Source organism: Aphis gossypii, chromosome 1 (assembly GCF_020184175.1).
Source record: "Aphis gossypii isolate Hap1 chromosome 1, ASM2018417v2, whole genome shotgun sequence".
Classification (NCBI taxonomy): Eukaryota; Metazoa; Arthropoda; class Insecta; order Hemiptera; family Aphididae; genus Aphis; species Aphis gossypii.
In genome coordinates, this window is record NC_065530.1 from 15,509,177 (window position 1) to 15,521,096 (window position 11,920).

The 11,920-nt window shown below is 33.6% G+C and overlaps 1 protein-coding gene across 1 annotated transcript in view; it reads left to right on the forward strand.

The window, feature by feature from the left end:
* The window catches only part of LOC114129200 (DNA N6-methyl adenine demethylase), a 44,330-nt gene extending 33,044 nt beyond the window's left edge, over positions 1 to 11,286 (forward strand). The window contains exons 4-18 of the mRNA XM_027993858.2: positions 3,111 to 3,242; positions 3,320 to 3,479; positions 3,634 to 3,989; positions 4,067 to 4,230; positions 4,452 to 5,915; positions 5,986 to 6,163; positions 6,261 to 6,484; positions 6,571 to 6,757; positions 6,846 to 7,073; positions 7,139 to 7,293; positions 7,370 to 7,523; positions 7,599 to 7,725; positions 7,823 to 8,355; positions 8,434 to 8,580; positions 9,084 to 11,286. Of these exons, the coding sequence (XP_027849659.2) occupies positions 3,111 to 3,242; positions 3,320 to 3,479; positions 3,634 to 3,989; positions 4,067 to 4,230; positions 4,452 to 5,915; positions 5,986 to 6,163; positions 6,261 to 6,484; positions 6,571 to 6,757; positions 6,846 to 7,073; positions 7,139 to 7,293; positions 7,370 to 7,523; positions 7,599 to 7,725; positions 7,823 to 8,355; positions 8,434 to 8,580; positions 9,084 to 9,488 (4,614 nt within the window). The 3' untranslated portion in view covers positions 9,489 to 11,286. The remainder of the gene's footprint in view (positions 1 to 3,110; positions 3,243 to 3,319; positions 3,480 to 3,633; positions 3,990 to 4,066; positions 4,231 to 4,451; positions 5,916 to 5,985; positions 6,164 to 6,260; positions 6,485 to 6,570; positions 6,758 to 6,845; positions 7,074 to 7,138; positions 7,294 to 7,369; positions 7,524 to 7,598; positions 7,726 to 7,822; positions 8,356 to 8,433; positions 8,581 to 9,083) is intronic.
* Positions 11,287 to 11,920: the final 634 nt, after the last annotated feature.

An 11,920-nucleotide genomic window follows, 5' to 3' on the forward strand; every position in this document is an offset into this window, starting at 1 on the left:
ATGGCGGCGCGGGCGGAGGACAGTCGCGGTTTTCTGATAATACCACACGGTCTCAGACCTCCGCTGATATCGAATGCGCTCGTCGTGCACTCCGCCGCCGAAACCGTTTTCAAACGCGCCCAATTGACAGCAACGACGAAAGACGGAAACGAAATGGTAGAGAAGACGAACACTGCGTGTTTAACCGATCGACCGAGTCCGCGCGAACAGCAATAGGTAGGTACAAACTAAATTTTGTACTCTGCGAACGTATAGTCGACGAAGTCGGCCGACGGCGAAAACGTCGTTTGCGGTCGTATAATAATATATTCAAACCTATAATGCGAAGAGAGGACGGTTGTGTGGTCGTGTGCTATACGATTTCGTCGGGTAAAGATAAAATATATTATCGAGTAATACGGCAGAAGACACGCTCTCGTGAAGCTTTTCGCGAGATTAGAAAACGCTAAAATCAGATCGCCGCTCGTCTGTACACATATTATAATATAGACGTGTCTCGGAAGGGAAATGCTATAACGGCCCTAGCGAACGGTACAGTAGTTGTACTACCTATGCCTATAAATTATTATAGATTCGAATCCTGCTGCAGGTGGTAATTATAATAACAATATTATGTAATAATTACTGTGAGAACTAGTGATGTATTGTTTGCACCCGTGATCAAACAATAACAATGTACTATAGGTGGTTTATATTTATTGTATGGCACCTGTTATGTATTTTAAAAAAACTCCGAGTTTTTCACATTGTTTTTTAGATAATTTTAATTCGTTACTCGACAACATTTATGGAAGGTAACTTTTTATAGTCATTATTTTTTAGGTTTCACCTACTTTTTTGATACACAGCGTACATTTTTAATTTCATGTTTCGAAGAAAAATATTAGTCCGAGTATTTTGAATTTTGTTGTTTAAAAACCAAATTCTAAGCGAGTTTTTTTATCGTTGTACGGTTGTTATATAGGTACTCGCAGTTTTAGGTTTTCTCCAAAGCACTGTGTGTTTAAATTATGGAAAAATACAAATGTATTATATTATTATACGGCAGTAATCGCAGTTCACGTTATTGATGTTTCATGGTAATTTCGTGCGGTGGCCTCGCTCGCACACGTTCTACGATCGTATAATATGTATATATTATATTATGTTACGAAGTCGCCGTGCGTAATGCGTATACAAAACAATATAATATTATATCGTATACGTATATTACACTTAATAGAACGGCCTACCGCTTGCTAACGGTAATGTATGGAGACTATAGCCTATAGATATTCAAATATTCAAAAATATATTATCCAGGCCATTTTATAATACGAGTATTATACCTTCCGAGGTCAAAAGTTTTTTTACGTGTTATTCGTTTATTTCCATGGCACTCAGACTTATCTAACTGGTCTAAAAATTATTGAGATTATCTGCAGTTATCACAATATAAGATACGCGTATTATATAAGATGTAGGTAATGGACAAGACAATTGAAATTAATTTGAATTTCGTTGAAATACATTGAAATAACTTCTCAACGAAAGGAAATAATAATATAATGTATAATGTATATTAAATAACGTATAATATATACCTATATGTATTGACACTATGACCAGTCTAATCTGATATTAAACGATTGCGCAAGCGCATCTAAATTACTAGTAAATTAAAATCAGTTCAATGAGTATTATTTAATATCAAAAAAATTAAATAGGTGGTTTATTAAGTACCTAAATTATTTGTTTTAATTGACGTATACAGACTCACGATTTTTCATAATAATTTATATCGCATTATATTTGACTACAACCTATAAGAAAACATATTTTTATAAGTATATTTATTTAATTTTCTTCGTATGTTAGTTTATTATTTAAAAGTAAAAAATGATAGTATTATGTCTGTTATACAAATCTGTTTTAATGAGGACATAGATTAAGTACCAATCAATGTGATAATTTAAAGTTGTATCAAACATTTTGAACATATTATTTACCTATCACCGATTTGATTATTTATAAAAAGATTACGATAATACTTTGTTTAGCCGTCTGTGTACATGTAGCTTAATCGAAGTAATTATTTGTTTTGATTATTTGATTAATGTGTGATTAATACATATGTATCTCATCATTCGATACTAACTTTGTTTAATCAATGATTATACATTATTATAGAGGTACCTATATATAATAATTATATACTTCAGACATTTTTTTTCGGTAATTTTAACAATAATTATTAAAAAAATTACTATGAAAACAATTTGAGGAATGTACTCGCTTGCGCACGTTCAGTATAAGAATTATAATTATTTTATTGTATAAGCGTTTAGAGATAACTCGATAAAATCATGGTAGTTGTAATATAGTATGCGACTATAAATATATTAAAATAGATGGCGTTATCTTCATACTCAGAGAGCTGTATCTTAAGTCGAACCACAATAAAATCTGTTCCATTCATAAATTGCCGTTTATAATGTATTATATACTTACAAGTTGGACCTACTTCAAATAATAAAGCTTTTGAATTCCGAAAACAATGTGTTTAAAGTCGTCGATCCACTCCTCCCCACCATACACTTCACCGAGTACCCATTCTTTTATTATCCCTTGGGGTATGCAATTTGTATAGTATAATATATATATATACATACAATATTATATAGAAGCCTGTGCGTATATATGTTGTGCGGGTTGTGAAAATGGTGCGTAACAAGTGCGTTCCTCGAAAAACGGTTGTGGAAGGTCGGGTAAAATCCCTCGAGCGCATTTCCCGCGGTCTCTGGCTAGTAGTAGTTTTATAGTAGTTTAGTAGTAGCAGTAGTAGTAGTAGTAGTAGTAGCAGTATATATAGTTATCGAAAGGCGGACTATACGGAGATGAAAACCGCCGACGCACATTGATAAAAACCCGCTCGTGAAGTTGCTTGGCGCTGAATCAAAAATATCTACATGCCCACAAACAGTGTAGTAATTTCTATTATTAAACCTAAACAGCCATTTTACTTTTTTCTTTACATTATCAACAGTCTGTTTACGTTTTCTCGTAGTATATTACAAATGTGCCACGTTATTTATTGATTGGAGTCTTATGTTGAGATATATTTGTTACAGGCATACAGAAACAAGGGCAACCGATCGATATCCGTTAACTCGGGCGCACAACAACAGTCTCCCGGACCGTCAACTCCGCTAAACGGAGCTCCCGGATCGCCAGTGGTCATGACCGAATCACATCATAATTCTGTAGGATATCACTTGAATCACAGATAACTTGGTATCTATATGACTTACGTTATTATAATATGTTATTACTATTTTAGCTTTCCGGCACGGTATTGACGACGTCTGGCAACGGGGCTGGGTTTTACGGCAACCAGGCAGTCAGTATTATGGAATCCGATCCTAATGGCATCGGATTTAGAGATAGCAGGTTCGGAACGCCTGCCACCGTGTGGCACTCGACCGACGGAAACGCATTGGGTTAGTATGACTACACGCTAATAATATTACTTACGTTATAAAATAAAATTCGATAAAAAAAGTATAGAAAATAAAAATAATAACGTAAATAAGTTTATTTATTGGTATAATACATGTGTATACATTTTATTACATTAATATAATATTTTTATAGGATGGACAGCCGTCACTCAATCTCCCCAACCTCAGTATGTTGGCCAACAAATTCAATTAGAAGACATTCGATACCATTCGCCTGCCAACACTTTGCATTATTCCACTCATGCTCCACCAAACGTTTATAATCAACCGGGCTATCAAACGGTTAGCGCGGCTCAAACGCCGACAACCGGATTCATTCAAGTTAGCAATGGTTTCGCTCAGCAACCCACCCAAGTAACCACCAGCTCATTAATCAATGGTGTGCCAAACGTTGCACCTACTATAAATGGTAACGTAGAATACTTGGAGACTTCGGGTAGAACAGATTTTGTTAACGGAACACCGAATTACAATCACATTTCCCAGACTGTACGTATATTTTCTTCTTTCTTTAAAGTTAAACATATTTTTATTTTAATAATCATTATTATTGTATTAATTTTTAGGTACAAGAACAATCACCGTCTTCTCAGACCTTGGATTCGTCCAATGATGCATCTGTCAAAGTAGTTAACAACAGTTTTAGTCAACCCGGTGCGGGAAACGCGATACCTGGGTACCCACCTCAACAACCTCCCCAATCGCAACAGAGTTTACACAACTCTAATGGGTAAAAATCGCTGTTACTAGTTTTTATAGTTTATTTATTTTTCATTAATATTGATTATAATAATATTTTAATTAATTATTCTATAAACTATATTATTCTATACTGATTTATACTTAATGTATTGTATAATCATACTAATTACTTATTGATTTTTAATTAAAATGCTTTAAAAATGATAATATATTAATTAATTATTATTATTTTATTTTTTCTGTTAATAGGTACCCAGGTAAGAATGATGGAAATTCCATAGGGGAGGAGAGAAGTCGAGTTTCGGACTCTCCAGCAACTGGCGTATGGGGCCAGTCAAATAATCAATATGATACATCAACACCAGTGTCTGAAAAAAGCAATTTAAATAGTCGAATAAAATCAATGATTCTTAACAAACAACAATATCAACAACAACAATATTTACAAGATAGACCACAAGATCAACAACAATCTCAACATCAACAATATCTCAACGATCAGTATCAAAAAGAACATAACTCCAATGAACAAAATAATCACCAACACATGCATCAACAGCAGCAACAGCAGCAGCAGCAGCAACAACAACAACAACAACAACAGGTGCAAATTCAACAACAAGTTCAACATCAACAGCAAGCTCAGCAGCAACAAGCACATCAACAAGCGCAACAACAAGCGCAACAACAAGCTAAACAACAAGCCCAACAACAAGCACAACAAAGTGCTGCACAGCATCAGCAATATCTTAATGATCAGTATCAAACTGAACAAAGGCATAGTCCACAAGACCAAAACAACCATCAACAAATGCATCATCAGCAACAGATACAACAACAACAACAACAACAAATACAGCAGCAACAACAACAGCAGCAGCAGCAACAACAACAACAGCAGCAGCAGCAGCAGCAACAACAACAACAGCAACAGCAACAGCAACAACAACAACAACAACAACAACAACAACAGCATCATCAAAATATGCAACAAAATCATAACCAACTGCAGATACATCAACAACATTTGCACCGACAGCAAATAATGCAACAACATCAAGCGCTTCAGCGTCAACAAAGAAACGACGACAGTGGAGATGCCAAGAGTCCATTGAATCAATCAGATCATCAACAATATCTGGCGGACTCCAAACAAAACTTAATTAGCAATAATTTTTTAGTCCAAGGCCACCATCCTCGGAGCTTAGCTACTGAGGGTGGTGGCTTCTATTCGGAAGTTAAAGAACATCCGAAATACCATCACTACCACCACCATAACGAACAAACAAAATCAAAAGAAAAACTAGAACCACAACAACAACGACAACGTCAACAGCAAGATCATCAGCACCAACAGAACCCTGTTTATGATTATAAAAGAAGTCTAGAAATTCAAAAGTACAGTCGTGTTAAAGAAGAGCTTATTGAAATACCTTATGAAGCGAGATTACATCGACTACCATTTGGAATCGATCCAAGAGTGAGTCAGAAGAATGGCTATGTATTTTGCGGCAATGGTGGTCCTAATCCGATTGATGTTGTGGCGGGACCATGGTGCTGTCGAATGGGTGGTACAGATACTCCAACAACTAAACATTTATCTGACGAGTGTTGTCATGGATTAAAAACGTTGGACGAAGAGATAGATTCAGCGGAAGTGAAACAAGAAAATGGATTGAATAATAGTCAATGCTCTGATAATCTAGACGATAAGTATGTTGCACTATTATAATTTGTTATAATTTAAAAGAATTATGTTTTATAATTGAGTGATTTATTTTAGACAAAAATCTAATTTCAAAGCTTCGGTTCCCGATTGCAATTGTTTTCCTATTGACCAAGCGCCACCAGAACCCGGACCGTTTTATACTCATTTGGGTTCAGCTAATAGTTTAATGGAACTAAGAACAAATATGGAGAATATGTCAGGTATAAGAGGAAAAGGAATACGAATGGAAAAGGTAAGAAAATTCACACCATGACTTGACTAATATTTACAATTGAATTATAGTTATTGATAAATATTGTTAATTATACAATTTATGTTCATTTATATAGGTATTGTATACTGGTAAAGAAGGCAAAACCACGCAAGGCTGTCCTTTAGCCAAATGGGTAATACGACGGTCGTCGATCGACGAAAAACTTTTAATAGTTGTTAAAAACCGACGAGGGCACAAATGTCAACATTCCTGGATTGTTATTTGTATTGTGTCGTGGGAAGGCATATTATCCGACGAGGCCGATTTTCTGTACACAATGTTATCGCATAAGCTTAACAAGTGCGTGTTAAATATTGATATAACGTTTTAATTAGTTAACGTTATTTGCCTAAATTTTTAATGAACTATCGATTTATTTCAAATAGATACGGAGTACCGACTACAAGACGATGTGGTACGAACGATCCGAGAACGTGTGCCTGTCAGGGGCTTGACCCGGATACATGTGGAGCTTCTTTTTCGTTCGGTTGTTCTTGGTCGATGTACTACAATGGTTGTAAATATGCAAGGAGTAAAGACGTGAGAAAATTCAGACTTTCTGTACGAACAGAGGTAAATTTAGTTGATATAATTTATGTAATACATTTTTAATATACCTTAATAGTATTTATATTTTTTTAATATATTTTAATTCAATTAGGAACAAGAGTTGGAAGAACGATTGCAAATGCTAGCTACTAATTTATCACCTCTCTACAAGTCATTAGCGCCACGTTCGTACAATAATCAAATACAATGTGAACGTGAAGGGTCAGATTGTAGATTAGGTTTTAAACCTGGTCGTCCTTTTGCCAGCGTTACGGCTTGTATAGATTTTTGCGCTCACGCTCACCGAGACTTTCACAATATGCACAATGGCTGTACAGTCGTAAGTTAATTATAATTATTTATTATGATAAAAATATTTTTCTTTAACTTCATGATAACGTTTAGGTTGTGACATTGAATAAACATCGAGGGTTTCAAAAACCTGACGACGAACAATTACATGTATTGCCTTTATACGTAGTAGACGAGTCGGACGAATTTGGAGACAAGCAAGCGCAAAGTGATAAATTTAAGAATGGTTCAGTCGAAATGCTTTCCAAGTATGTACTACAATTTATAAAAGATTAATAATACACTATCTTTAATTGTATTTATGATAATTATTTTTTTTTATAGATTTCCATGCGAAGTAAGAGTTAGATCCGTACCATTGACACCATGTAGACGTAAGAAACGTCAAGTTGAAGAACCTGAATCTCCTAGAGGAGCATCTACAACCACGGTTCAAAAATCTGAACGAAATAGTGACACACAAGTACAAAGTTCACAAGTATGTTATAATATAAATATATTTATAAATATTTTCGTAAGCATAAAAACTAATTGTATACATTGCCGAGTTTAGATCTCTTCAACAGTATTGGATAGCCCAACTATAAATATGTATCAACGATGGAACCATCAAGGCTTATTGGGCCAGAGTCCATCTAATTTCTATAACGTTCAAGAATACAGTCCATGGAATAATATTGGTAAGCTAACATTATTAAAATAACCTAAATAGTACCTTCATTTTTTTAATTACTATAGCAATTATAATATTATAATACAATAAATGTTTTTATATAGATAACTTTATGTCACCAAGCATGTCGATGGAAATGAACTCAAAAGCAAATGTGACAAATTATCAATCGTCGTCAAGGCATCACGTCCGCAACCTATGGCCACCCATCGGAGGTGGATTACCTGGTGGCAAGCCGGTCGAGCCTGCATTGACTGGAAATTCAACTCCGACGGTGCAAAAACAACCAAACCACTATAATCAGTCGACCAGCTACGCTCAGAGCAGACCAGTTTTGAGACCGACTGATATGGCAAATGCCAACAACTATAATTATTATTATGAATCTAGTCAAGCCCTGTCCAATCCGGCGGTGACGACAAACGTTGTCACTGCTCCTCCAACAGAGTACAGTCATTGCTATAGTCAGCAACCAAAATATTTGCCATTGCACTCCGAGGCTGTTGCTAACCACTGGTGTCAACCATCAATACCACCACAGCCACTTTTGTATCCACCACCGTCATCACTATCGCAGCCGTTCCAAATGCACGCTTCACGATTTAATCATCAGGACCCGACAACTATGTTCAATCAGGTAAGTCACATTTAATAGTTGTATTACTTATAAAAATATGTCATATATTTGTATTGACAACGATTTCGTCTCTAAAAGGGGATGTCCCAGTACCAGCTTCCAAGATGGGATCTATACGGACCGACACCGTACTTCCCCTCAGTTGTTCCTGAACCTGAAGCTGCCCCCAAAGTACATCCGATCGGAGAAGTAACCGATTACATAGAGAATGAAGAATGCTTCAAGGTATGTTTTATGTAAACGTTGTACACTTAAAGTGGTGAGCACAATGATGTTTACGTGATAAAAAAACATTAAGTAAAAAGTTCTTACATATGTTAGTATTAAATAAGATATTACTGTTGATAGATAATTTCTAAATTATTTGTTTTTTTTCTTTAATTACGAAAAACTTAACTTATACTTTTAACAATGCACTACGTATTTTTGTTGTTATTATTAGATTTAGTTTATCGAATATTTCTGAAATCTACAATAAACTTTACTTTTTATTCAATTAAAAATGTATTTAATACACGTGGTATTTATACATCTCTTTTTATACAAGAGAAATGTAATTACATACATGCCAAATAGATATTTCTTTTTTTATTTAAGCACTTATCAGTTTAAAACCATTTATTGACATTTTAAATGTATCTCTTGAATTTATCACGAGCTTAGTTTTTCAACATAAGTTTAGGAATATTCGTTTGATTAGTTGTTAAACAATGTGTATAATTTTTCAGGATTCGCAAATGGGTGGTGTGGCCATAGCGCTAAGTCATGGTTCTGTGCTGTTCGAGGTGGCCAAACAGGAACTGCACGCTACCACGGCACTTCGGAAACCTGACAGACTGCACCCGACTCGCATCAGCCTAGTGTTCTATCAACATCGAAATTTGAATAGACCAAAACACGGATGGGAGGAGTGGGAGGAGAAAATGAGAGTGCGAAAGATGGGCAACGCATCTGCCAACTGCAATAGCGCCACTGGCACAGCAGCCACAACCACGGCCACCACGGCAAATCCGCTGTTAACAGCCAGTGGTGGACGCAAATCGACCACTGTGACCACCACTACGTGGACGACGCTATTTCCAATGTTCCCTTGCGTGGTAACCGGACCGTACCAGGAGAACCAATGTCAGTAGTAGCAGCAGTATACATATGCCACCGGAGCAAAAGGGTTAAGGTTTTTTTACTTCCTTTTTTTTATACATATATATATATTTTCATATTTGTACGCAGTCGATCGGCCGCTCCTTACGCCACCTGATTTCGACTTTTCTTCCCAACCTTATTTTAGTCAACCCACCAAAAACCTCGTTATTATTCCTCCGTACAATAAATATTATTATTCACACAGTTACACTTCTCAAATTCCACCTGATTGCCAAAGAAGCTTTATATAACATACGATTATCGTTTTATTGTTTATTTGGATAGGACTTAAGTAATCATTTTACGTTTAAAGAAAACCCTAGGTATAAGTATCAATTTTTAATCACGATTTTTGTTATAATTTGTTTTCTTTTTGTTTTTACTTTTTTTTTGTACATATTATAATGAAAAACATCTCTTTTCCCCAAAAAAATAAGGAATATGTGTGTATTATTTTTTATTTGACAACTTTTTTTCATGTATGATTTTAAAATATTTAGTGTTTTATTTTTGTACTCTTAACTAATCGCCTATTTATATGTATATTAAATAATTATACTGCCGTTGTATAAACAATTTTAGATGAAACAAAGTTAACACGGCTTCGGTATAAACATTTTTTTAAATTATTATTCTAAAAGTAATTCTGTCGATAAACTCACCTACTATTCTCACCCATGAGTTTAAAAATGATCGATTTTAGGTATAATCCTTTTCCCAATCACCCTTTAAAATAAGATTATTAAATAATTTATTTTGTGTTCATTAAATAGATCTCTCTACGATCGTAAGTAGAAAGTCCATCACACTTATTAGTGTTTAGCATGTACAAAACACTGGAGGAATCAGAATTAAAATGTAATAGTAATAAATAAATAAAAATATATCAAATTCGACTGATTAGTTAGGTAGCTATCATAGGGGTAGTGTGTGACCTACTTAGTTATAGGAATATTTTTTAATCATTATTCATAAGTAATAATGCAAAACGACAACGCTCATAAATTTTTGAAAATTTATTTATTTTTTTTAGAATAAATCAAGTGTATAAATTTGTGTAAAAAGACAGTATTTCAAATGGAAAAAAATCATAAATATATAAAAAATATAATATTATAAAGTATATAATATATTTTTGGAAGACTTTTTTTAGGATAAAAATATAAGAAAATTTAATAATGCGTTGAATTTCAAATAAATATTTTAAGATGTTGCGATTTTTGTATTCTAAATGAAAAAACAATAATATTTATATTTAATTATTGATGATTGTGTGTTCCATAATATTGTAAGTTTAAATAATAATTATTTTAAGAAATATTAAAAAGACATTCGTATTCATATATTTATTAGTTTAACCATTATGTGAAATTATTGATAAGCACTGAGCTTTTTTTAACGACGAGTACAAAAAATATGTATCTTAATTTTAATACGCCATTGAAATTTGTATGTTTTGTTTTTTATCGTTTAACCTGGATTTTTCATGAAAAAAAAGTCTGTCTTCCAAAATGTTTTTTTTTGTTCATAAACGCCGAACCATGTATGATTTTTTTCGTGTAAATTTTAATTAATTTAATTCAATTTTTTTGTATTTATTATTATTTATTTATTTATTTATTTTTTTTTTTTTACTATTCGTATCCTTACTTTAATTTATTCTAAGGCTTATTTATATGATTACACCGTGAAAAAAAACGTATTTAATTTAGTGTTGTAAGTTAATCGAATGTACCTACTGATGAGATTCTATCGAATAAAAAAAGTTTGTACACACTTTTCAAATAATTATGTTGTACTTAAATCTGTATAAGCCCATGAGTGTTTTACTAACCTCGTTTTACAGTCATCGAACCATCCCAGACCAGCCAAATGACCTTATTGTATCACAATTAACGAGGTAAAATTATTGATTACACCTACGACCTACGTAAATACAACTAATGTTATTGTAATATCGTCTGATGATGAATAATACAATATTCACGTATGGACACTTCATACTTGCACGAGTTTTTAAATGAACTTGATACACATGTTTGTGGACTTTTCGTGTAAAGTAACAAGCGACTGCAGTGACAACGAAAGTATAAACCTAATTGAAATGACGATGACGTTATGAGGTCATTTCTGAATATAATTATAATAATATCAATAATAAAAAAAAAAAACTATGTTTATTACCACATTTATAAGCTGTGGTTTTCGTTTTCTTTGGTTTTGTATAGTACAATCGTACGTTATATTATATTACCTGTGTAACATCATCGGAAAAATATTATACAATTGACTGATTGACCTAATAATAGTTACCGAAAAACAAGGTTTAATTATTCACAATCTGTTTGAAGGTATAAAATGTGTTATCATGACGGATCAGAAACCGCATAATTTTGTATTGCACATAAATTAAACGTCATTA